This window comes from Callorhinchus milii, unplaced genomic scaffold (genome assembly GCF_018977255.1).
Source record: "Callorhinchus milii isolate IMCB2004 unplaced genomic scaffold, IMCB_Cmil_1.0 Scaffold16, whole genome shotgun sequence".
Taxonomy (NCBI): Eukaryota; Metazoa; Chordata; class Chondrichthyes; order Chimaeriformes; family Callorhinchidae; genus Callorhinchus; species Callorhinchus milii.
The window spans coordinates 12,713,461-12,735,497 of NW_024704757.1; the positions used below are offsets into that span (position 1 = coordinate 12,713,461).

Consider the following 22,037-nt stretch of genomic DNA (forward strand, 5'->3'; position numbering starts at 1 on the left):
TATTGCTGTATTCCAGACACCCTTTTCTATTGACAGAATTAGGGCACAAACACTATGGAGAGCACCAAATCTGTTCTAAGTAGCTGGACTGGTACCTAAAAAGTACCTAAAAAAGAAATGCAAACTTTTCCGAACTCAAAATGGACTGAGAGTGAAAAATACATATGTGAGGGAGAAGGGAATAGAGGGGATGAAAACTCATGTGGAGAATCAACGGTGGCAGGAAAGAGTTGGGCAGAATGGCCTGTTTCCGTACTGTACAGTCTGTCTAACTCTACGTAGCAGGAGGGCTGGAAACCCGGCACAGGAAACGCTAATTGAAACACAAACATTTAAAAAGAAAGACTTTGACTCAGGCCAGAGGCTCTACTCAGGGGAGCGAAATGTCTTTTGAACAGGACGTGGAAAGTGACTTGAGTACATTCATCGGGATAAAATTGTACAATTTGTTCAAAGAGTTCCTGATTATCGTTGAAAGGGTGGAACGTTCAGCTTCTGCAAAATGTTCCCTGACAAATGTCTACATATTATTTACTGTGTGCTCAGATAAATATTACTGATGGTGGATGTTAACAGTGGAACAACATTAATCAGTCCATATATACCCCCGCGCCCCCTCGATGATGCTCACTTATTAAGTGATGTACGATTCTAATCATTGTAATAATATTTTCAACAGATCGAAAACGAAGGCGCAGAAGCCTCGGTAACTCTATTCAAGTCGGATCCTTTGGTGGCTTAAGCTTAACCCGGTTTTCGTTTAAAAAACATGAAGTCACCGAAGAAGAAAAAACAGGTGTGTAAGTATGCAAGTACGTGTTGTCAGTGATGCTAATCGTTTCGAAAGCATCGGATGAACAACGTAGTTTGGCTACAAGATTTTATATTTTAAAAAAACATGTTCTTCATTTCTGTTCAGCCAAACTTCAGATTATTTCGGAGCTGTTGAGCATGTCACCCAATGACAGAATGAGGGCAATCCAACAGTTAACGTTGTGCATGAACGAGAAACGGCAGATCAGGTAAAAACGAAGATCAGATACAATAACATTTATTTTCATATGTAATAGTTTGTGTATAATTTTTACATTGCGCGTCTGGGTGGACACTAAAGTTACTGACCTTATAACAGATACCCAATATCACCCACTATTGTAATTTGATTTAAGAATTAACATTCATAATGCAAAGGGCTAGCGATTTCATATTTCTTGTCTATTTCTCCATTGAGATTATTTGAAGATTCCAATAGCAGATAATCACTAAAAATCTGTAGCTATATTCTTTCCAATCAGACTCCCAACCATCTGATGATGTAGGATATTGGTATATCAAAAATGAACTGGTGTCGGTGTGATCTTAGGTGTTAGCCCGGCTTAGCAGGCAGCATCTCACCTCTGAGTCAGCAGATAGTGGATTGAAGCCCCACATCGGGACTTTGAACCCACAGGAATAGGCTTGCGCTCCAGTGCAGTACTGGGGGAGTGCAGCATTGTCAAAGGTGCTGTGCTTAGCATGAGATGTTGAACTAAGGTCCCACCTCCCTGTTCAGGTGGATGCTAAAAGACTTCATGTCACTATTTGAAACCAAAAGGGAGTTTCTCTCGGTGTCCTGCCCAACAATTCCCTCCGATTTTTTAAAAAATATAAAAATAATTGGTCATTCACTTCATGGCTGTTTGTGGAATATTGCTGGCTGCCATGTTCATCTACAAATATACAGTGCCTACATTTACAGTAAAATCCTGTGACGTGCTTTGAGACATGATAAAGCGCTACACCAAGATATATAGATAGGTTGGAGGATGTGCATCGGGATTGGGTTTGCATGATCACAGTCAATTAAATTTACATTTGTTATTACTTGCCAGGGCAAGTTCATTTCCAGAGAAAAACCAACCAACAGATCAAGTAGAGAACATGATAAATGCTGGCACACAATTCCTCTACAATACACTAATTGTAAGTGCTAACAGAAAAGCCTTCATAAAATAATAAACAGACAGACCGTAAGTTAAATCTTCTGAGTTGTGATTTAGGTTGTCCAATATTCTGTATTCCTGTGGAAAATGGGCAGATCATTTCAAAAATAATTTGTGTCATTGATTATTCTTCATCATGGAAGTATTGTTATCATTTATTTATTATTTTATCATATATGATGCATACAATTTAGGTCGAAGAAAGGAGCCAAAATGCAGGGGGGCTGGTGGGGGACAATGACTGTTTTTAAAGAAACCAGGAGAACTGCCCATTATCGGTGAACAATGTGAGAAATAGCTTAGCAAAAGGGCTGTAATAATATTAAAGAACTTGCATACTTGGAAGTAATATAAAGGCAAAAATGTCTGTACAGAAAAAGGCATGCGTACTTCATCCAGTCCTGTGGATGCTCCTTGTGAAATCTACTTCTTCTCTAGTTCACTACTAATTCAAACTACTTCAAGCACTCTGGGACACTACCTTGCGTGAGGGGCGCTGAGTAAATGCAAGTTGTTGTTGTAGAGAAAGTGGCAGTCTTAACTGGTGAATATTTTCTCAATATCTTCTAGAGCTAGTATATTTAAGATCTGTTATATTTTACCTTTCCTTAGGCATATGAATTATCCTTTTTACCATTATTGTTTCTTTCAGGCCTTGAAACGCTTTCATGAAATCATGTCGGAGACTATTAAATCAATCCACCCCTGGCAGAGATCCCTGAAAGTAATCGGTGGGAAGTTTGGAACGAGCGTACTCTCCTACTTCACTTTCCTGAAGTGGCTGCTTATGTTCAATATCTTGTCGTTCCTGATTAACTTCAGCTTCATTACCATCCCACAGTCCTTTGAACACAAGCCCAACCACTTTGTGTTTACGGGCCTGGATCTGCTGACTGGTGCAGTGAGTATTCTGAACCTGGAAGTCGTTCCAGTCAAGATAAGATCATATTTCTGAATTGCCGTGATTTCCTCATTGACAGTCACTCCCCGTAGTTGCCTGTGATGATCTTTTTTTTCTCTGTTGCAGGGTTACTTTAGAGAAACTGTCTTTTATTATGGCTTTTATTCCAATACCACTATTCAAAGGAACAGCAGTGCACCTGAATATGATATGCAAATTGCTTACTTCCTGACAATTGCATGTTATATGGTGTTGTGTTTTCTGAGCTTGGTTTACAGGTAATTTGACAAAACTCTTACTTAATAAACTTCAGAGTGCTGCGTATCGTATGCCCGATAACTCTTATTGATTCTGCAATTTGCGTTGAAGCCGATTATTGTACAGTTGGATGCCTGGTTGACGGATCTATTCCAATCATAAATGTAAAAAGAGAAATAAAAAGTGTTCTAGTTAATAAAACAAAAGTCTCGAGTTGTACTGATGCAGTTAACGATATAGAATACCCATCAATTTAATGAATGTTACAGCATGTCAAAGAGCTTCAATGAAAACTGTATTGGTGTTGGAATCATTGCTGGTGCAGCAGCCAGGCTCCTCTGCTGCTGGGACTTCAACATAACCAACGAAAGAACGGTAGCACTGAAGAAGAGGAGCCTTAGTACGCACTTGAAAGTGAGTGTTTTACTTTATGCGGGTAGCAGGAAATAATACCGTTGAGTTTGTGGCCACGTGGTGCTTCCCGTGAGGAAGTCCAGGAACCATCATAATACGCCGTTGAAGATAAAGGTGGAAATCCCAACCAGTTTCTCCTTAGTTCGCAACACTTGGAAGATTAGCTTTAATGAGAGGGCCCTTACTCATTTGAAACTCTGCCTCCCGCGCCCCTCCCTCGCCCCAAACTCCGCACGCCCATCACTCTGTTCCTCCCCATCTCCACGGATCGATATCAAGGTCTTACAAATTCGACCACTCCCCAGCACATCCTTATCTCTCCAATTTCCTATTCCACTCCTCCGCCCACCCCCTCCGCTCAACTAACGCAGTCTTGCTGCGCATCACCGCACTCTGCCACCATGGTGGCCGATCCATCAGTCCTTATGCCTCTAACCTCTGAACTCTCCCTCTGCCACTCTGTCATGCCCCCTTTCTTTAAGTCCTGCCTCTCTCTCTCTCTCTCCCCTTGTTCTGCGTCCAACCCTGTTCTGTAAAGTTACCCACTTGAAAGGTGCTATTTAAATGCAAGTTGTCGCTGTTGGTTCTGGGCTAATGCTAAGATCATCTCTATTGAAGCCTCATCCATCCCACCCTCAATTATTTTCGCCTGCTACATTAAGGGAAATACTTTCTGTAAGCAGTGTGTAAAATCATCCCAACATTTTACTGAAGCAAAATTCATTCTTTGCAGTTTTAAAGTAGACAGAGTGGCAGTAGAGTATCAAAAATCGTGAAAACGTAACTTGATTTAAAAACATTTTGCCGTTCATATTTACAGGAACTTATCTCGGAGAAATTACACTACAAGCGGCAGCTATCAAAAAAGCAGAGAGTATTACGGATCATTATTCATTTGATAGCGTGGATCGTTTCCATAAGCACTACAATTCTTTGTTGTTATCTTATCCATACATTTTCCTCCAGAAATTTTCAGGTGCAGTATATTTGTATTTTTTGAATTCACATTGTGGTGTATTTGACAGAGCTTTTTAATCTTGTATAATATGTCATTTTTTTACCCATGTCATAAAATTCAAACGATAATCTTCATTAAAAATAACAAACCACCCTTTTCTTAGTGATAATAATCCTTGCTATTGATATTGCGCTTATCACGTGGTTTAGGTATCTCACAGCGCCTCACAGAATACACTGCAAAGTGAATTGACTGTATTTTGTAGGCGAAAATATGTCATCTAAACGAATTTGTAAGACTCTCCAGTGCAATACTAGGGGAGCACTGCATTGCTGGAGGTTATGTCTTTAGGATGAGAAGTTAACCTCAGTTAATCTGCCTGTGAACGTTAAAGATGCCACCAGAGCATTAAAGATGCCAAGAGAAGAGAGATTATTCTCGTGGCCTGGCCAACACGCCTCCAAATAAAAAAGGATCATTGGCGTGTGTCACTAAATATATGTTTTGCCAATGCAAAAAATCATGTAAAGACAAGCCTCCTCCTCCCCACCCCCCGTGAGGCTGACTCTACTTTCAGGACGTAAAGATCTCAGGGTCTCCCTCTCTCTGTAGCCATTTTCTTTTATTTATCACAAATCCAACTCAAATCTCGATCCTGGACATAGGAGGCAGGAAGCCTTTCCAATGCATGCCCAGGTGAGCCACTTGTATCCCACATACAAGTTACCCGCCACGTTCACTGAGCTGGGCGCATTGTGACAGAAGGTAGAGAAAAGAGAACATATTTTGCTGCCCTCTACTGTTAGTATTGCATTGCAACAAAAACACCTGGCACTTTAATGCTTCTATTGAAGTTTAACTTATCACCCCCAACACCCACCATTAGAAATTCCACCAGAGTCGAGATTTACTCTATTTATGTACCATTTTGGGGCGTACGGAATCCGGCAAATTGTTAAATCCGGTTTTCTGTAATTTTTTTTTTAAACAAAATGACAGTAAACGAATTCCAAAATCGTATTTGTCCGATTCTGAATGCTCTTAATTATTTAAAAGGTTATGGGAAAAGGGTAGGGGTGAACATTTGTATATTTGTATGACGCCTTTCATGTCGGGAGGACGTCCCAAAGCACTTGGACAGTCAAGGCACCCGAGCTGGGGGTAGGGATCAGAAGAGGTGGAGAGGAGGGAGGGTGGGGGTAGGAAGGTGACCTACACAAGGATAAAGGCTAACACAAAGAGTTCTGTGCTGTTAAATTTCCAAAATTTGTGAAAGTTTTTTTAACTCAAAAGGATCCATGAATATGTTTTGGAATTTATTATTTTTTTCTCGTTTACTTTTATACTGGTAAAGCAAGCCAGCGAATAGCATCTGTGCTTGCCGGAAAATGTGTTTTCCTCACATTTGTAACTCAATAGATGCCCTTTCTTTCTGTCTTAGAGGCTCAAGCGTTTCTTAAACAAACCCAAAAAGATCATCTGTTTAGAGTATCTGGGGACCAACGAGGAATATCATTCTTGGTACCAGTGGTTAGTTCACAAAATGGAGAAACATTACGGTTCAGCTATGGATGATAATGATTCTTTACAGCGAAACCTTTCAGTGGCAGGTATATCAACAATACTGCCCCAAAGATCTAAAATATGGGCTGTGAGTATGTAGAAAGACATGCGTAGATATGTTAACATTGTTCAATAGCTGTCATTAGAGAACAAGATTGGAGGAACAATTTAAAATTGCTTTGAATCAATTCTTGACCTGTTCGTTTCAAAATTAATAAGAAATAGTAATCCTTGCATTCGATACAGCGCACTGCACTTCACGTCAGGAGGACGTGACCTGTAAAGTGCTTCGCAGGATACACAGTGAAGTGCCGTGACTGTGTGGGAAACCGTCAGAGGAGATTCATTAATTAATCGCTAGCTTTGTGACAAAAAAAAACTGAATGCATAATGGAACAACAACAACTTGCATTTATATAGCACTCTTCTCTTGGAGAGCTTAACAGTTCCAGAGCTTGATACCAAGCCAGGAAAAAGTGATCGTAACAGCGGTCAAAGAGGAAGGTCTTCAGGTATGATCTGAAGACTGATGAGAAGGAAGCAAGGCGGAGGGATAGAGCGGAGAGTTCCAGAGTTTCGGGGCGAAGTGGCTGAAAGCATGACCGATGATAATGGAGAGAAGGAGCATGCAGGGGACAGGAGCCAACTAGCGAAAGGGCAGCTAGAGGAGTGGGGGAGTAAGCAGGTTAGAGACGTAGGGAGGCACCGGGGAATTAAGTGATCTATAATGGAGTGTGAGGAACGTAAAATCAAGCCGTTCTACAATAGGGATTGACAATAGAAATCCTCTTGCAACAGCCTAGGACATAAAAGTTAGCATTAATAGCGAGAATTCCATTCTGTTTAGAAGGATTTTCTCCTTCGAAGATTTCAAATACAGTATTTGCGCAGATCTTAATCAGACCATGCAATGCTCAAATCATTCTTGGCTTTTAAGGAACATGGCAACTGCTTGCCTTGCTGCCCACCACGATGGGTACAATACTGGCAGGATTTAATAACAGTGATAATAAAATAATCAATACCAAAAAAAAGAAAAACACTTCACCAAAAATACCAATAGTAAAAGTAACCCTTGCATTTGTCATAGAGCCTTATCACGTCGTTGAGATGTCTCAAAGCGCTTCACAGAATATATTGTAAAGTAGATTGACTGTATATTTTCTGGGCAAAGTATTAAAACAGAAAATACAAAACAAGCCCAGAGAATAAGAAAAGCAAAACAAACAATATTACCAGAATAAAACCTTTTCAAGAAATGCAAAGAAGTTTTATAGGCCTATTTGAGGGGAAAAAAACTCAAACAAATGAAAGAACCGCCTACTCTCGAGGTAGTAGAAGTTTTGGAAAAATAAACGGGGAGAAAGACAAACAACATAACAAAGAGGCTGAATGGATTAAAAGGCAAAACGAATGACCATCTTGTATATCAACCGTGGATAGATGTTTCAGAAAAAGAAGTTACAAATCAATTATGAAATCACGAAACTGGAAATCATCTGGCATGACCAGTTTGGTTGAAGAACTTTACATCAAGTCATGAAACAATTGTGAGAGAATTCTCAAAAAATCATCACAAATCCCAAAACAGCCCCCGAATGGCTGACATCTGGAGTTTAGTGTTTTTAACATGTTGCATCCCCGATTTTCCCTCCATTCCTTCCCACTCCCTAGTCCAAGAAAGCTGTTTGTGTCACTAAGCGGATCTTGTTAAAGGACGTCTCTTTTAAATTTGTAGGATGAGACTAGGGAATTTGTTTTTTATTATATCTTGCTTTCATTTCCCTTAAATGTTTGAAGAACAAAGTATGAGTTTAGTGTCTTGGAAATGAACATTGTGTCTGGTTTCAATATTCGCAAGCCAGGTTTGTTGAGTTAAATTACAACGCTTGCTTTAAGACTTTGCAGAAATTTGAGACCCAAACTTTAATTCCAAATTCAACAAATCACAAAAATTGAAATGAAACCAGTCATCTCTGCTTTTTGATTCGTGTTTATTTGAGAGGAATCAATATCTGCCATAACTTGCAGAAGAAATTTGCGCATCAGTACATTTGTGTTGATTTAGAAAACATAAAATAAATTGTGGTTTGCTCCATTATCTGTTATCCTAACCCTAATTGATTGTTAAAGGGAATTACTGCCCCCAGAAAAGCGATCCGCCAATTGACTTCAACCGGGTTCCTACTTGCTGCTAGGTGAACGGAGGAGTGTGGAGTAAGGAAACTTGCCTAACGTTTTGTTTTGCCCTACCTGGGTATTGAACCCCAGTCTTCTTGCCTGTGAGGCGAGTGCTCTAACCATTAAGCTTCAGTACGCCACAGTACTTTGTCGATGTATAGCACACATATCTGTAGCTAAGCAAATTGCATGTGCTGTATTGTGTAAAGAATATTGTAAAGTATTCAAAATTTAAAGCCAAATGCTTTGATTTTTATCTTCTAGGTTTTAACAAAAGAACTCAGTGGTGTTAAATTTCACAATGAAGCATCAACATTGCTGTTGCCTTTTTTAGTGGCAGTCATCAATCTGTTTGTGCCGTTATTGTTCTCTTTTATTGGCTTTGTGGAAAGATTCAAATACCCACGACATGAGATATACGCTCTCATTATAAGGTATCAATTTTAATTGTCGCACGAGTAACTCTTTCGAAGGTCGGCTGCATTGAATTCTATCGTTTTCTGTTATGTTTTCAACAATTTTGTTTAAATGGTGGTGGTAAAAGGGCATGAACTCCTGAGGTTTTCTTCACAACAGTCAAAATATCACAATAACAACAGCAACATGCACTTACATATCGCCCTCCACACAGGGTAGTGTCTCAGAGCGCTTAACAGTGGCAGAGCCTGACTCCGAGACGTGGGGGTAGGTGGCTGTAAATACGGTTGAAAAATAAGTTTTTCAGGTGGGACTTACAGTCAATCCTCAAACTGTGCTGAGTTAGCTAATCTCATCCTGACAGCAGTAAGAGCAGTACAATTGGCGTTGGTGTCCAGGCTTAGAAGAGAAATATCGACCAGACTTCTGATGTGACTTCTAGTCACTGAGCAGTAACTCTAGGCTTGAAACTGCCTGAAAGTACAACTTATGCAATGGATTTCTCATTGAATTTTTCATTGAATAGAGGAGTATCGCATTCATTGACTGCCATGATTCATTAAAGTAGAGTGGATGTAAATATTGAATCAGCCACATGCAATGTACACAGATTGTTGCAGGTTTTCGGTTCTGTCTGTCTTATCTGCATCAAGTGTCCTCAGAGACCTCTTTTTGGTCAATTTCGGCTACTTCTGGCTATTGCTCATTCCAAGCATCTTCTACACTATGCACTGTTTTCATACGTACAAACAGGCAAGCTCAAACTAACCCAGGTTTACAATTAAAATAAAAAATTACATTTGTATAGCTCCTTTACGTCGGGAGCATGTCCCAAGGTGCTGGACAATCAGTGATTCGGACCCGAGCTGGGGATCGGGGAGGGCGGAGGGCAGTAGGGGGAAGGATGGTGACTGAAGACACCGTCGAAGAGGAGGGTCTTGTGACGGGTCTTGAAGGAGGCAAGGGAGGGGGCGAGACGGAGAGACAGCGGGATGGGGTTCCAGAGGGTGAGGGCAGAGTGGCTGAAGATCCGCCCACCAATGGTGGGGTGGCGAGGTGGGGGCCGTGAAGCAGACCGGAGCACGCTGAACGGAGGGAGCAGACAGGTTGGTAGGGGGTTAGGAGGTCGCAGAGATAGGGGGGAGCAAGGTTAAGGAGGGCTTTGAAAGTGAGGACTAGAATCTTGCACTGTATCCTCTGTGTGATGGGAAGCCAGAAGTTGGGTGAGGATGTGGGTGATAGGGTCACGGAGTCTGGTGCGGGAGAGAACACGCTGCAGAGTTCAGGTTACTCTGCAGCCTATGGAGGGAGGAGTTGGGGAGGCCGACAAGCAGATAGCTTGTGTAATTGAGCCTGGATGTTATGAATGTGCGTATGAGGGTCTCGTTGGCCTGGGGTGTGAGACGGGTGGAGCCGAGCGATTTTGCAGAGGTGGGGAAAGGCGGAGCGGGGCATGGTGCAGATGTGGAGTATGAAGGCCAGTTGAGGGTCGAACAGGGTGCCAAGGTTCCGTATTGGCTCCATGAAATGAAGAGTGCATCCATGAAGGGAGATGCTGTCAGCGCCCAAGGTATGGAGGTGCTGACAGGAGCCAAGCAGGGGGGGGCCTTGGTCTTGTTGACATTCAACTGTAGGAAGTTAGCTCTCATTCAGGATTTGATGTTCCACAGGCAGTCTGTGAGGACAGCAGTGGTCCTGCAATCGAGGGTGGAGGCAGAGAGATAGAGTTGGGTGTCATCCGCATACATGTGGAAGTTGACCCATGTCTGCGGATGATGTCACCAAAGGGGAGCACATAGTTTTTGAAAAGGAGAGGGCCTTAAGGGACACCACATGTGATGGTGTGGAGACTGGAGGAGAAGCCATTTGTGGCGACAAAGTGGAGAAGGTGGGAGAGGTAGGATTCGAACCAGGCAAAGGCAGGTTCGTGAAGATTGAGCTGAGAGAAGTGGCGGTGTAGGAGGGTAGAATGGTCGACAGTTTCGAATACAGCAGAGCGGTCGAAGAGGACAAAGAGGCAGAGAAAGCCCTGGTCGTTGAAGTTAGTATAACACCGAGAATCACTCTTCGGTCTCCAGGAATTAAAGGCAGAAACCTATCAACGATCTCACCAGTTACCTTTTCCAATTTAAAAAAATAAGCTTTGGATTCAAAAACTAAAAGCATACTATCAATTTTTATATTTTTATATTGAATATGGGCACACACAGACTTTAAAAGAGATGAGTAAATTAAAGCACACTTACAACACAGAAGGGTTTATCACCAAACTGCTTTTTCTTCTAGGTAAATGACACAAACAAACAATCTGGTTCTCTTTCTCTCTCTCTCTCAATGTGTTTACACCTGAGTGTGAACAGCTGGAAAGATGATGTTTCCTCAATCATCTTCCAGATGTCACGGAGGGACTGCTGTTGATTGTTTTGACTGCTGCATTCGCTGTACGCACATTGTGGCTTGGTAGCTTTCGTTTTCTTTTCATCAAAATGGTCCCACGAGTGTATAATTGTTTAGCAAACCATTGCTTTTCATGTCTGAGCCAGGAAAGCATACAAGCTTGTATAGTAGTAAATCTGAGAACTTCTCTCTTACAGGAACGTTATGCTGAGAATGTCAATAATTGTGGTTTTATGTTACTACTGGTTGGAAGTAGTAGCTAACCACTTAGAGGTACGTTCCACAAAGTCTTGACTTTTCAAATCTGATGCTGTCGTTCAATTGTTGCTAAACCCAATTCATTACTGGACTATAAATTAACCCATGTCATTTCAGATGTCAAGCAACATATTTATGGGAGTAAATACCAGTGTTTTAGTTCTTTCTCTTTAAATGCCTGTTGCCTATGTGCTGCTAGTTTGACAAACCTTTTCAAGTAAAAAACGGACTCAGTGTTTTGCAAATGTGCTATTTGTTTTGTTACAGTGTTGGGAAACATTTGTAGGCGAGGATCTGTATAGGCTTGTGGTGATGGATTTTATCTTCTCACTCTTGGGATCCTTTTTTGGAGAGTTCATCCTAAGGTATGCTGTACTCTAGTCTCAAGGGTTTAAGTGAGGCAGGTTTTTGGACTTGAGACGAGATGTGATTAAAGGACATTATTTAGCATTTGCAATGTAATTAGATAAATATTATAGCTCTGGGATCCAAACTTCGACATCAGGTCAGGAAGCCATCTGGCACTATCTTTGCAGATTCTGTTTCCCGGAATTGCTGTTTTCTTCAGACCTTACTGCACAGAAGCTACAGATACTAGCCTTTCTGTGTCACTTTACAGGATAGGGTCATAACTGAATCAATATCCTGGATCAATGGCATCCATGGTCTGGGCCCGGGATCTGTTTATTCAAAGAATCAGTTTCTCAGAAAAAAATAATCCTATCATTTGATACAGTAATAATCCTTTCAGTTCACGCACAGTACTGTCCCTCAAATAGCCATGAAGTGAGTGAGTGACCAATTTTATTTGGCAGACTGTTGGCCAAAACACTGGGAGAAACTCCCTTCTGTTTTCGAATAATGCCATGGGATCCTTAACGTCTGCATGAACAGGCAAACAGGACCTTACTTTAACATGTCATCTGATCGAAGGCACCCCCAACATCACCTGAGCATCAGCCTAGATTATATGAGTTCAGTCTCAATGGGGCTTGAACCCACAACCCTCTTGACTCAGAGGTGGTTGATCCTCATAAACGATATCAATTTCTTTCATAATCTAAACAAAAAAATAGGGCTGAGGAAAGAGGAAGGAAGCTCTGTGCAACAAGCTGATTACCTTCCTGGCATGATAAGGTAGCTTTACCTACGAACATCACAGACGTGGCTGTTTAAATGTTTTCTCATTTAAGTTCACATATCAGCACCATGTTATTCTGAATCCAAACCTGCGGGTAAATCCACTTGGCTGATTAATTCGGAACCATTTCATGCAAGCATTTCGCTACTTATTGACACTGAGATACTGTTGCTTTGCGTATCTCCATCTACAAAACCAATTATACCTGAATTTAGAATTCCCGTGCAATGCCACCAATCCACACATCTGCTTAGTGAGGCAGAGCCGTGATGAGGCCAAACACAAATTCTTTATTGCGAGCAAGCGTGAGAGTTCATGATTTTCACAAGTGGGACAGTGAACAGGTAGCAAAAGGTAGTCGTTCATTTGGCAATTTAGCGCAGATATGCTGTAGGTTTAGAGACGGAAAGAGAAAATCACAGCGTCAAAGAAAGAGAGAGTGAGAGAGACAGAGAAAAGAATGAGAAAGTTAGAGAGAAAGCCTTGAGATAGATTTTTTTAAAAACAAAGTCTCGGGGATGGAATGAAAGACCCATTATCCACATTGTTCCATATCCTATTAGTACAGATTTTGTACTCTATGTATCAGAAATGCGATGATTTTTACAAATGTTTTTCAGTGTCATGGGGACTCATTGCTGCAAAAGACTTGGCGTTCCAGAATTTGACATTGCAAGGAATGTGCTGGGTTTAATCTATGCGCAAATTCTGGCATGGTAAGCGGCCTTAAACGATACCTTATCAAATGGAAGAAATATTTTTCGTATCTTTTGCCTGTAAATGTTTCATTATTTTGCTTTCAAAAGGCATGCTTGCTTAAAATGCTTCTTTTTTTTCCGTTTGAAACACCTTTTAGGATTGGAATGTTTTTTGCACCTCTCTTACCAGCAATACAGGTCATCAAGTTCTTTGTAATATTTCACGTTAAAAAGGTAAGACAACCATTCGGTTACAAATATATGTAATGCTATTTAACTGCAATGTTTACTGACTGGTTAAAGATTATAAATAACAGTGCTTTACCAGTTTTGCAGTACACTGCAGATATTTATGTCCGATTTAAGATCAGAGTATATTTTCAACACAGAAGAAAGCCTCTGCGTATTAAATACAACAGTAATTTGTTGGGCCATCAATATTGCGCCATCAATATAAAATAGTCACAAATAGGTCAAATAGGGAAGAAATTTCTTCACACAGAGAGTAGTGGGAATGTGGAACTTGCTACCACAAGGAGTTGTTGAGGCAAATAGCATAGATGTATTTAAGGGAAAGCTAAATGGGTACATGAGGGAGAAAGGAATTGAAGGTTATGCTTGAAGGCTTAGTTGAGGAAGAGCAGGAGGAGGCTCATGTGGAGCATAAACACTGGCATAGACCAGTTGGGCTGAATGGCCTGTTTCTGTGCTGTATATTCTAATATTTTCTAATGTATCGTTTAGTGTAGGTCCTGTAGCTCAGTGGTTAGAGCACTCGCCTTGCAAGTGAGTGACCTGGGTTCGATTCCTGGCAGTCCAAAACCTTGAGCAAGTTTCCTGACTCCACATACCTGATAATAATCCCTCAAGAAGAAAAAAAACCAATAATACACTGCTCACTTCAATCCACGACTGTTTGTGGTACGCTGCTGTGTGCAATTGGATCCGCGTTTCGCCCACAAATATGCAACCAATTCACTTCACAGTAAATAAATGGAATCTTGTTGTTGTTGTTGACCGTATATTCTGTGAAGTGCTTTGAGACATCTAAAAAAATGTGAAAAGCGCAATATCAAATGCAAAGATTATTATTATTATAATTTGTCCACAATCTCAATCCATAACCCTAATAAGCCTTTGTTGTTTTACAGAGAGATGCTAATTAATCCCTGTGAATTTGTGTTTAGGTTAGTCTAATGATGAACTGCCAGCCTCCTCGCAAGGTGTGGCGAGCTTCCCACATGACAACAATCTTTATCTTCCTGCTGCTCTTTCCTGGTTTCGTTGGTGTCCTTACCTTGTTGGGAATAGTTGTGTGGAAGTAAGAGCTCCAGAATTTTTAAAATCTAGTGCCACAGACCTGGCATTATTGACTTGTGCCCATGTCTTTCATTTGGAAAGTAATAAGAATGTTTCTCAGGGTTATTAATTATAAGACAAATTCAAGGTTAAAGACTCAGAATCACTACTTGTCAAATCCTTGTATCATTCAACAAACACATGCACTTATCTCCACTGATCAATACTATTTCAAGCTGTAGATTCCGTATTTGTCATGTTATTCATTTTCTGTATATTCATATTTCTTTTTCAACAGAAAAAAATCTTCTGAGACCTGTGGGCCCTTTAGAGGAGTGCGCGCACCCTATGAATCAATTTCCAGCTTTATTGACCGACTAGAAGAAAATTATTCTGAACTCACGTGGTTTGTATGGATATACAAAAATTTGTTAGAGAATTCATTGTTCTTCTTCCTCCTGTCAACGATGGTGCTGTAAGTATTGCCCACGTATTTCGTAGAACGCATTAACCCGGTGACAATCACAATCGAAAGATTAATTTTAACAAGTGCCACATTATGTTGTGGAGCACTGTAGCATATTGGTTAGAGCTCTTGCCTCGCAAGTGAGAGAACCTGCATTCAATTCCCAAGTTTTGCAGTGCGAAACGTTGGGCATGTTTCGTTACTCCACACACTTCTGTTTACCTAGCAGTAAGTAGGAACCCGGTTTTTAGTCGATTGGCAGATTGCTTTTCCAGAGGTAACAATCCCTTCCAAAAAAAATAATAATTTGGTCACTCAATCCACGTTTGTGGGACATTGCTGTGCGCAATTGGCTGCCGAGTTTCGCCCACAAAACATACAGTCAATTCACTTTACGGTATATTCTCTGAAGGGATTTGAGTGGTCTCAAAGACATGATAAGGCGCTATATCAAATGCAAGGATTATTATTATTAGTGCAGGCTGAAATATTCTGAACGTCTCGGGACAGCAGTGGAAGAGTGACATTTCCCAACTGCTCCGGACATCATTTTAGTTCCTGCCCGTTTTCACATCGCGAGCACAATCCCCAGAGATTGGCATTTATTTTGGCCATTGGTGTCACGGAATGTCTTCAATTCAACTCTCTTTCCTTCCTCTCTTTTAAATAGTGCTGCGATCTATCTGTACTTACAAATTATAGACGGACGGAGAGTGATGGTGGGACTCCTACAGGAGCAAATTGCTCATGTAAGTGTGAGATGCAGAGGGCCTCATTTCCTCACAGTATTTGTGGTTCTTTCTGTTGATTCTCATTTTATTGCTGCTTTCATTAGCGGTCAAGTTGGTGACCCCTTTTGGCAAGTTCTGCTTTAAACACATGCGGAATATCACCTCCCGATCAGGCAATTACCATAGGATCATCAAGGGCTAAATCTGACTCACTAATGGTTTGATCCCATTCTGGATAACAGTGCAAAGATTATCAAAATTGCACTTAGATTTTGGGGGAAAATGTTCCATTTTGGAAAGAAACAGCAGTCTCATGCCAAACGCGATGAGACGGCTGTTAAAATATGACTTGTGTGGACGATGTACAAAACCTAAAAGCTAATTTTACGGATTAAAATGTACTTTCACTCGTAGGAAGGAAAAGACAAAGCATTTCTGCTGGGTAAGCTCAGTGCATTACAAACCAGCAAGGAAGAGAGTGAGATTGAACCACGGAAATCAAGCCCTGAGGTTGGTAAACACATACACCTGTTAACCCTACAAACTCAGTGATTGAGTGGTTTTTTTTTTCTTCACAAATTTTTCCACCTTCCCTCCTCCTGTTCTGTTCCTCTCCTCCTTGCCTTTGAGTCCTTTGTTTCCTGCTAGGATATGATTCCACAGGTGTCAGATGCTAGCAACGAGGTAGATTCTCTTGTGTAAGCCTTTGCAGCCAAGGCCAATTATGTCCTCAACTAACAGTCAGGAGCCACTGGATATCCATCAGAGGTGTAAATGCTGCTTGATTTTCTCCTTCCTAGTCCAAGGGCACTGGGCCCCGTGTGCCACCCCAGCTGAGATCAGCTAACTCAGCACGAACCAAAGATCGAACCTTGGCCTTTTCCTGGTTCATATGGTTCAGTTGTCCATTGGATAAAACTCATTGAGCCATCGGGAGACTGACCTATTGAGTCCAACCAGCAAAATATCTAATTTCTTGTAAAGTATAATCAATTTTGAACGTAGAAAATAGTAACGAGGTATTTTTTTGTAAAGCTCTTTGAAATATTTCAGTATGTTAAGGCAACCTATCAAAAGCGAGTTATTATTTTACTAATTTACTTCTATGTAACTATAATAAGAATCCTTGCATTTGGTACAGCTCCTTTCACAAAAGGGAGGATGTCCCAAAGTGCTTCAGAGGATATACTGTAAAGTACAGTGACTGTGTTTTGTGGAGGCAAACAGCAACCAGTTTGTATGCACAGCAGTGTCCCACAAACAGTCATGAAGTGAATTACCAATTTTTATTTGGAGGATTGTTGGCCAAGATACTGGGAAAAACTCCCTTCTCTTGTTGAATAGCGCCACAGGATGTTAAAACGACCACATGAACAGACAGACAGGGCCTTAGTTTAACGTCTCACCCAAAGGACAACCCCTCCAACAATCCGTCATTGGGTGCTGCATTGTTGGAGGTGTTCAGACTGTANTTTTTTAGGTAGTATCTTTATTAGGAACACATTCATTTGGTTTGCTGTTTGTACTGAATATGGCAGTTTCCTCTTTTATAGAACCTTGGACAACTAACAGCAGAAAATGTTCCACCATAAGACATTATCTCTTCGCATTTCTGCTCTGAAAATTTCTACAGCTCTTCATATACGGAAGATCAGGCTATTCCCTCTCTCAGCAAGTTTTTCATCAGGCTTTTGAAATCAATTTCATGACACAGTCATCTCAATGAACTACCCCTCGCAAGACTTGAACTGCTTTCACTGTCTCACTTGATCACTGTTTTTCCATCAATTATCTTTCGTCATTTGGTGTCATCTTTGAGCTCAAGGGTGTGTTGTACCTGGAGTCGGGCTGATCCTTGGCACCACAATGTGAGTGAGTGGCATGTTGCAAATCAACATGTGGGAGGCGCGTGTGTGTGTGTGTGTGTTTGGGTGTGGGTGGGTGGGCAGGCCTTTTTGGTCTAGCACCTGGGGAGGTGTCATATGAAAGTACGACATCTCCCCAGCAGGAGAGGGGGTGGGGTGGGTGGGGAGAACGGGAGGATAGGTTAACCCTATCACTCTCTTGTGTGCCTCCTAATGTCCTGCTCTGAGCAAACGATGCAAATGGCCAGGAACAGACCTGCTTGCCCTCGGTTCACGAATGGGAGTAGGTCCAGGGGCGACGTGAGGAGGTGGGGGGAAAAATAACTTACAATGTGTTGAATTAAGGAAATTATGGCAGCTGATGAATTTGTCTTATCATATGTACGATAAAAAGAAAGTATCAAACTAATCTGTGCACCTATATGTTATGAATACCTCTAGTGGATAGCTCCAATTCCCCCCCACTCAAAAAAAAAAGGGACTTTTGACAGGTCTTTCATGATTGTAAAGGGTTCATTCCCATTTCGAAGGAGTGAAAATAGCACCGTCTACAGGTGAGATATTCTGACTAAATTATAAGAACTTCCGATTGAATTCCGGACGCCACATGGACCTTCGTTGTACAATCCCACCTGGGTACATTACTCTATTCTTACTAACGTAGGGTTCCAGAGTGTCCAAAATTTTGGACACAATCTCAACTTCAAAGCTGCTTGTCTGTTGACTGTAAAAGAATTCTCAGAGAAGCAAACTCTCTGAAAATTTAAGGCGTATTTAAGAATTTGCCAAATACTAAAAAAAATCCTTACCAGCATAGACTAGCTGGGTCGAATGCCCTGGTTCCATGCGGTATCGTTCTATATAAGAATTCTGGATGCTCCGAAATGCTGAGTTAGATTAAATCCAGCCCAAGGTGGGATTTTTACCCTATAGTTTCAGGGATGTGAAATTACAAGCCTGTGGACAAGTAACATTCATGGTTGTAGAATGTGAAGAGGTATTGTACGTCTGTATGTGTGAACAGAGTCACTGGTTCACCATTGCTACTCAATGCCTCTTTGGCGGCAGCTTTGCTTTGTTTCAGTCTCATTCTGCACGTAATCAACACACAGCCAAAACAATTCTATTCTCGATTGTTCCCTTCACATCCCTCAGAACTCTTCTTCTGCTATTTGAAGGAATTCAAGAGGTTACTTACCCTGAGTATTCTTTTCATTTCTAATGTCCTTCTTTATAATCTCTGGCCTGTCCAATCTGTACACCCCNTTTTTTGTAAGCTTGTCAATAAAAACACTATAACTTTAAATATAAAGCTTAGGTTTCTGTTTCAACTGTGTTTGTAACTATCCTTTGTTTGGAATTGAAACTAGCTTTTTTTTTGTCAACAGCCAGAGGCACCTCAATGATTATTCTCCATTCCTGTATTTTCCTATGTTTCGATGCTACCTGCGGGCTCTTTCCCTGATGAATAATTTGATGAAAGATTGATGCGCATTGATTTGAAGGTGGGGAAAAACAAAGCTTTATTTGCAACAGGAGAAAGGCTCACCTTATCATTTGGGTGACTGTTTGCAAAATGTCACAAGCCATTGTTTCAATTCCGCAGACTGAAAATGGGAGCTCAGTAGCTCGAGAATATCTCTCTCGTCATTGTTAAAATGATCTAGAAGTGCCTACCTCTGATTAGACAGGATAGAAACTATTCTATTCATTACCCTAATCCCAGTTTCTCTCGCTTGCTTCAACCACAAAGCTACAGGCAACAGATTACATTTGATGCAATTAACGACAGCCTTGTCAATGTTAAAGTGCTTTGTCAGACCTCAGCAAAACTCTAGAAGTGCCTAACTACGATCAGACAGTATCGAAACTAATCTGCTCATTACTCCCAATTTCTATTAAGGAAAATATGCACATGCTTTTCAATTTCTATCTGTCGTCCCTCGTTGAGTTTTACACATTAAAACCTCCTGTACCTGCTGTTTCTGCTACGACCATATTGATTTTGAGATACTTTGCCTTCCTAACATTCTTTTGCTTGCTTTTGATGTATCCGGAACGAAAAAGCGAAGGACAGGGAGGAAGATAGAAGATGGAATAAGTGAGAGAAGTAAAAGAGAAAAGAGGAGAGAGAGTGAAGACAAAGAAAGATAGCGAGAACATATCAACGCCACTTTTATATTATGCAAGATCTTACCGTGTTCATTCTATTTTCATTGTAATGCAGACGTGGAGCTATTTTTTCACCACTTCTCATTTTGTTTCAAAGTGACAAAAGCCCATTTTAAAGTCAATTTTTAACAATTTTCCCCATAAATACCTCGTTTTTCTTCTTTTGTGAAAGTTGAGCAGTTNAAAAAACGATAGACAGACATAGATAAATGGAGAGAGACAGACAGACAGACAGACAGACAGCAACTATTGAAATTCATATTCAATGCTTTGCAGAGATCAAAAACAAATGTTTCTTCAACAATTGAATGATTTTTGTCATTTATAATTTTTTATTGCTTTATTAGCCTCCTTCGTCATCACATTATGGAGCACCAGGAAGGTCAGCCTACCACAGGCGCAGTAAGTATCAATAAAAAAAATACGCTCTGTCCTTTTATAACTTCGAGGAGTATGACTTCTACAAGTAGCAGTTTCTCAGCAACGCAATACGAGAGTCTGTCAGGGGTCAAGGTTTGCCGGCTAAGATTTGCAAACCTGGTGCAGTTTGGATTCCAGTTGTTGTGTAATACACATTTAGAATCAGCGCGTTGTACCCTTGACAGTGCTTCCACCGGCCTGTATGATGTGATACATCTGAAAATGGAAAACACCAGTTATAGTCATGCGAGTGGCAGGAATCTGGTCGTGTGGTTTCATCAGTAAATGGTGAAAATAGATTGTTCAGTTGTTCCCAGTAGCCAGGTAAACACTACCAATGACAAATGAGAGAGAAATGTACAGAGCCGAAGAGCAATACTGGGGCCTAAAATGCGATATTGATATCAACAACAACAACCTGCATTTCTATAGGACTCTTCGTGTAAGGTAGTGTAAGTAAAACCAAGGGTACAATGCCCAATTGTAGCATTTCCAATGCAGAGGGGACGCAAGTATATCCTGCCCGCTCCATATTCACGAGAACGTTGTTCACTTATGTTTTCAAAATGATGCAAGTGCTTCTGCATCGAGCTTAACAGCTCTGTTTCTTCAAACTTTAAAGAGCAGAGAGCCTTCAGTGACTTCAAGAGGAGTAACAAAATACATCCAGGTATTCAATTTTCAATAGGTGGCTTGATCATGAAGAAACATCCCAGATTTTCCAATTTCTGTTTCCAACTATTAATCTGAGATCAAATGACTGATCTAACGAGTGTTGCTTGTGTTTTATATGTATATATATCAAATCAATAATTATTTGGCGGTTGCAAATGCCTGAACTTCGGAGGACTGCAACATAAAATAAAGATTCGGTGGAGAATTGAGATAGTTCGAATTATGTTGACAAAGCAGGAAGTTGCATTTTAAGAATCTTTGTATTCCTTTAAATTCAAAACAATATTAGAAACTTAAGAAAAATGTAAATTTTGCAGATGTATTTTGAATGATAGAAAAAATCTTGCAGTACTCACAGGTTTGGTAACATTAACTTGCTTTGAGTGAACATTTCCTAACTGAATCGTTGTTGGGTTTGGAATCTGCTATTTTGAGGAGCTGCACTGCGTTTGCTGTGTTATCTGTTTGGTGCATTTCCCTTATACAAAATATTTACACTAACATGTACGTGGGGAAGTAAATACTGCATTATTTATGTAAGGAATGGTGGTTCATTAACACCTTACACAATCCAGCTGTTGAATGATATTAATGTGGAAAGCAGAGGAGGTAAAAAGAATATGATTCTTTTTTCTTTCCCTCTAAGTTGACTTTTTAAGAATGGATTTCATCATTTGACCAACGTGGTGCCATTTTTCTCAGCTGGTTGAAACCCCCTTAATTCCTACATCTTCGCCCCTACATTATCATCAGGGTTGTGCCTCCACTGATGTTGCTTTCTGCTTTTCAAAGGAAGCGACTCTCTTTCATTAAAGGTTAATGTTTCAGATGAAACGCTTCATCAGAACACAAAGCGACACGCCTGCAATGCTAATTTACTTTCTCTGTCGAGTGCTGATTCAATAGTGTTTCTTGTTTTTATTTCAAATTCGCGTTTTCATTGATTTCTCTTTCACTCATTAGGACCCAAGAAGACTTCTTGAGTTTTTTTTTACTCAGTTTATTTTGTCTCCTTTTTTTTTCCACAGAAAAAACACACTGTTCTGATACTTGTGTTCAAACTTAATGCACCACTATCAGGAGAAAGAATACAGCGATAGCGCTCTGTGTGGGGGGAATGTTTAGTGTAATGCAGCCTGGAGCTACTGACCTCTAAACCTGTGGACGCACTCCCAAATCCGCCAAACGCTAATCCCTGTTTTAATCCCAACCTCACGGTCAGCAGCTAAACTGCAAAACCT

General features: G+C 40.7%; 1 protein-coding gene across 4 annotated transcripts in view; it reads left to right on the forward strand.

Annotated features, from left to right (window-relative positions):
- Positions 1 to 22,037, forward strand: part of tmc5 (transmembrane channel like 5) — a 43,931-nt gene that overhangs the window by 19,518 nt on the left and 2,376 nt on the right. Inside the window, exons 7-26 of one of the 4 annotated variants that reach the window (XR_487903.2) lie at positions 680 to 796; positions 920 to 1,022; positions 1,872 to 1,962; positions 2,635 to 2,883; positions 3,010 to 3,161; positions 3,411 to 3,555; positions 4,376 to 4,531; positions 5,955 to 6,164; positions 8,522 to 8,691; positions 11,269 to 11,344; positions 11,597 to 11,694; positions 13,091 to 13,186; positions 13,327 to 13,402; positions 14,356 to 14,489; positions 14,766 to 14,942; positions 15,604 to 15,682; positions 16,079 to 16,174; positions 17,218 to 17,532; positions 18,918 to 19,034; positions 20,049 to 20,103. Coding sequence is in view for 2 of the 4 variants with exons in the window: in XM_042341140.1 (XP_042197074.1) it covers positions 680 to 796; positions 920 to 1,022; positions 1,872 to 1,962; positions 2,635 to 2,883; positions 3,010 to 3,161; positions 3,411 to 3,555; positions 4,376 to 4,531; positions 5,955 to 6,164; positions 8,522 to 8,691; positions 11,269 to 11,344; positions 11,597 to 11,694; positions 13,091 to 13,186; positions 13,327 to 13,402; positions 14,356 to 14,489; positions 14,766 to 14,942; positions 15,604 to 15,682; positions 16,079 to 16,174; positions 20,049 to 20,103; positions 20,744 to 20,791 (2,328 nt within the window). In the remaining 2 variants the exon portion in view is untranslated. Of the gene's footprint in view, positions 1 to 679; positions 797 to 919; positions 1,023 to 1,871; positions 1,963 to 2,634; positions 2,884 to 3,009; positions 3,162 to 3,410; positions 3,556 to 4,375; positions 4,532 to 5,954; positions 6,165 to 8,521; positions 8,692 to 11,268; positions 11,345 to 11,596; positions 11,695 to 13,090; positions 13,187 to 13,326; positions 13,403 to 14,355; positions 14,490 to 14,765; positions 14,943 to 15,603; positions 15,683 to 16,078; positions 16,175 to 17,217; positions 17,533 to 18,917; positions 19,035 to 20,048; positions 20,104 to 20,743; positions 20,792 to 22,037 lie in introns of those variants that run through there. The other 3 variants (XR_487904.2, XM_042341140.1, XM_007893741.2) reach the window with 3 other exon arrangements.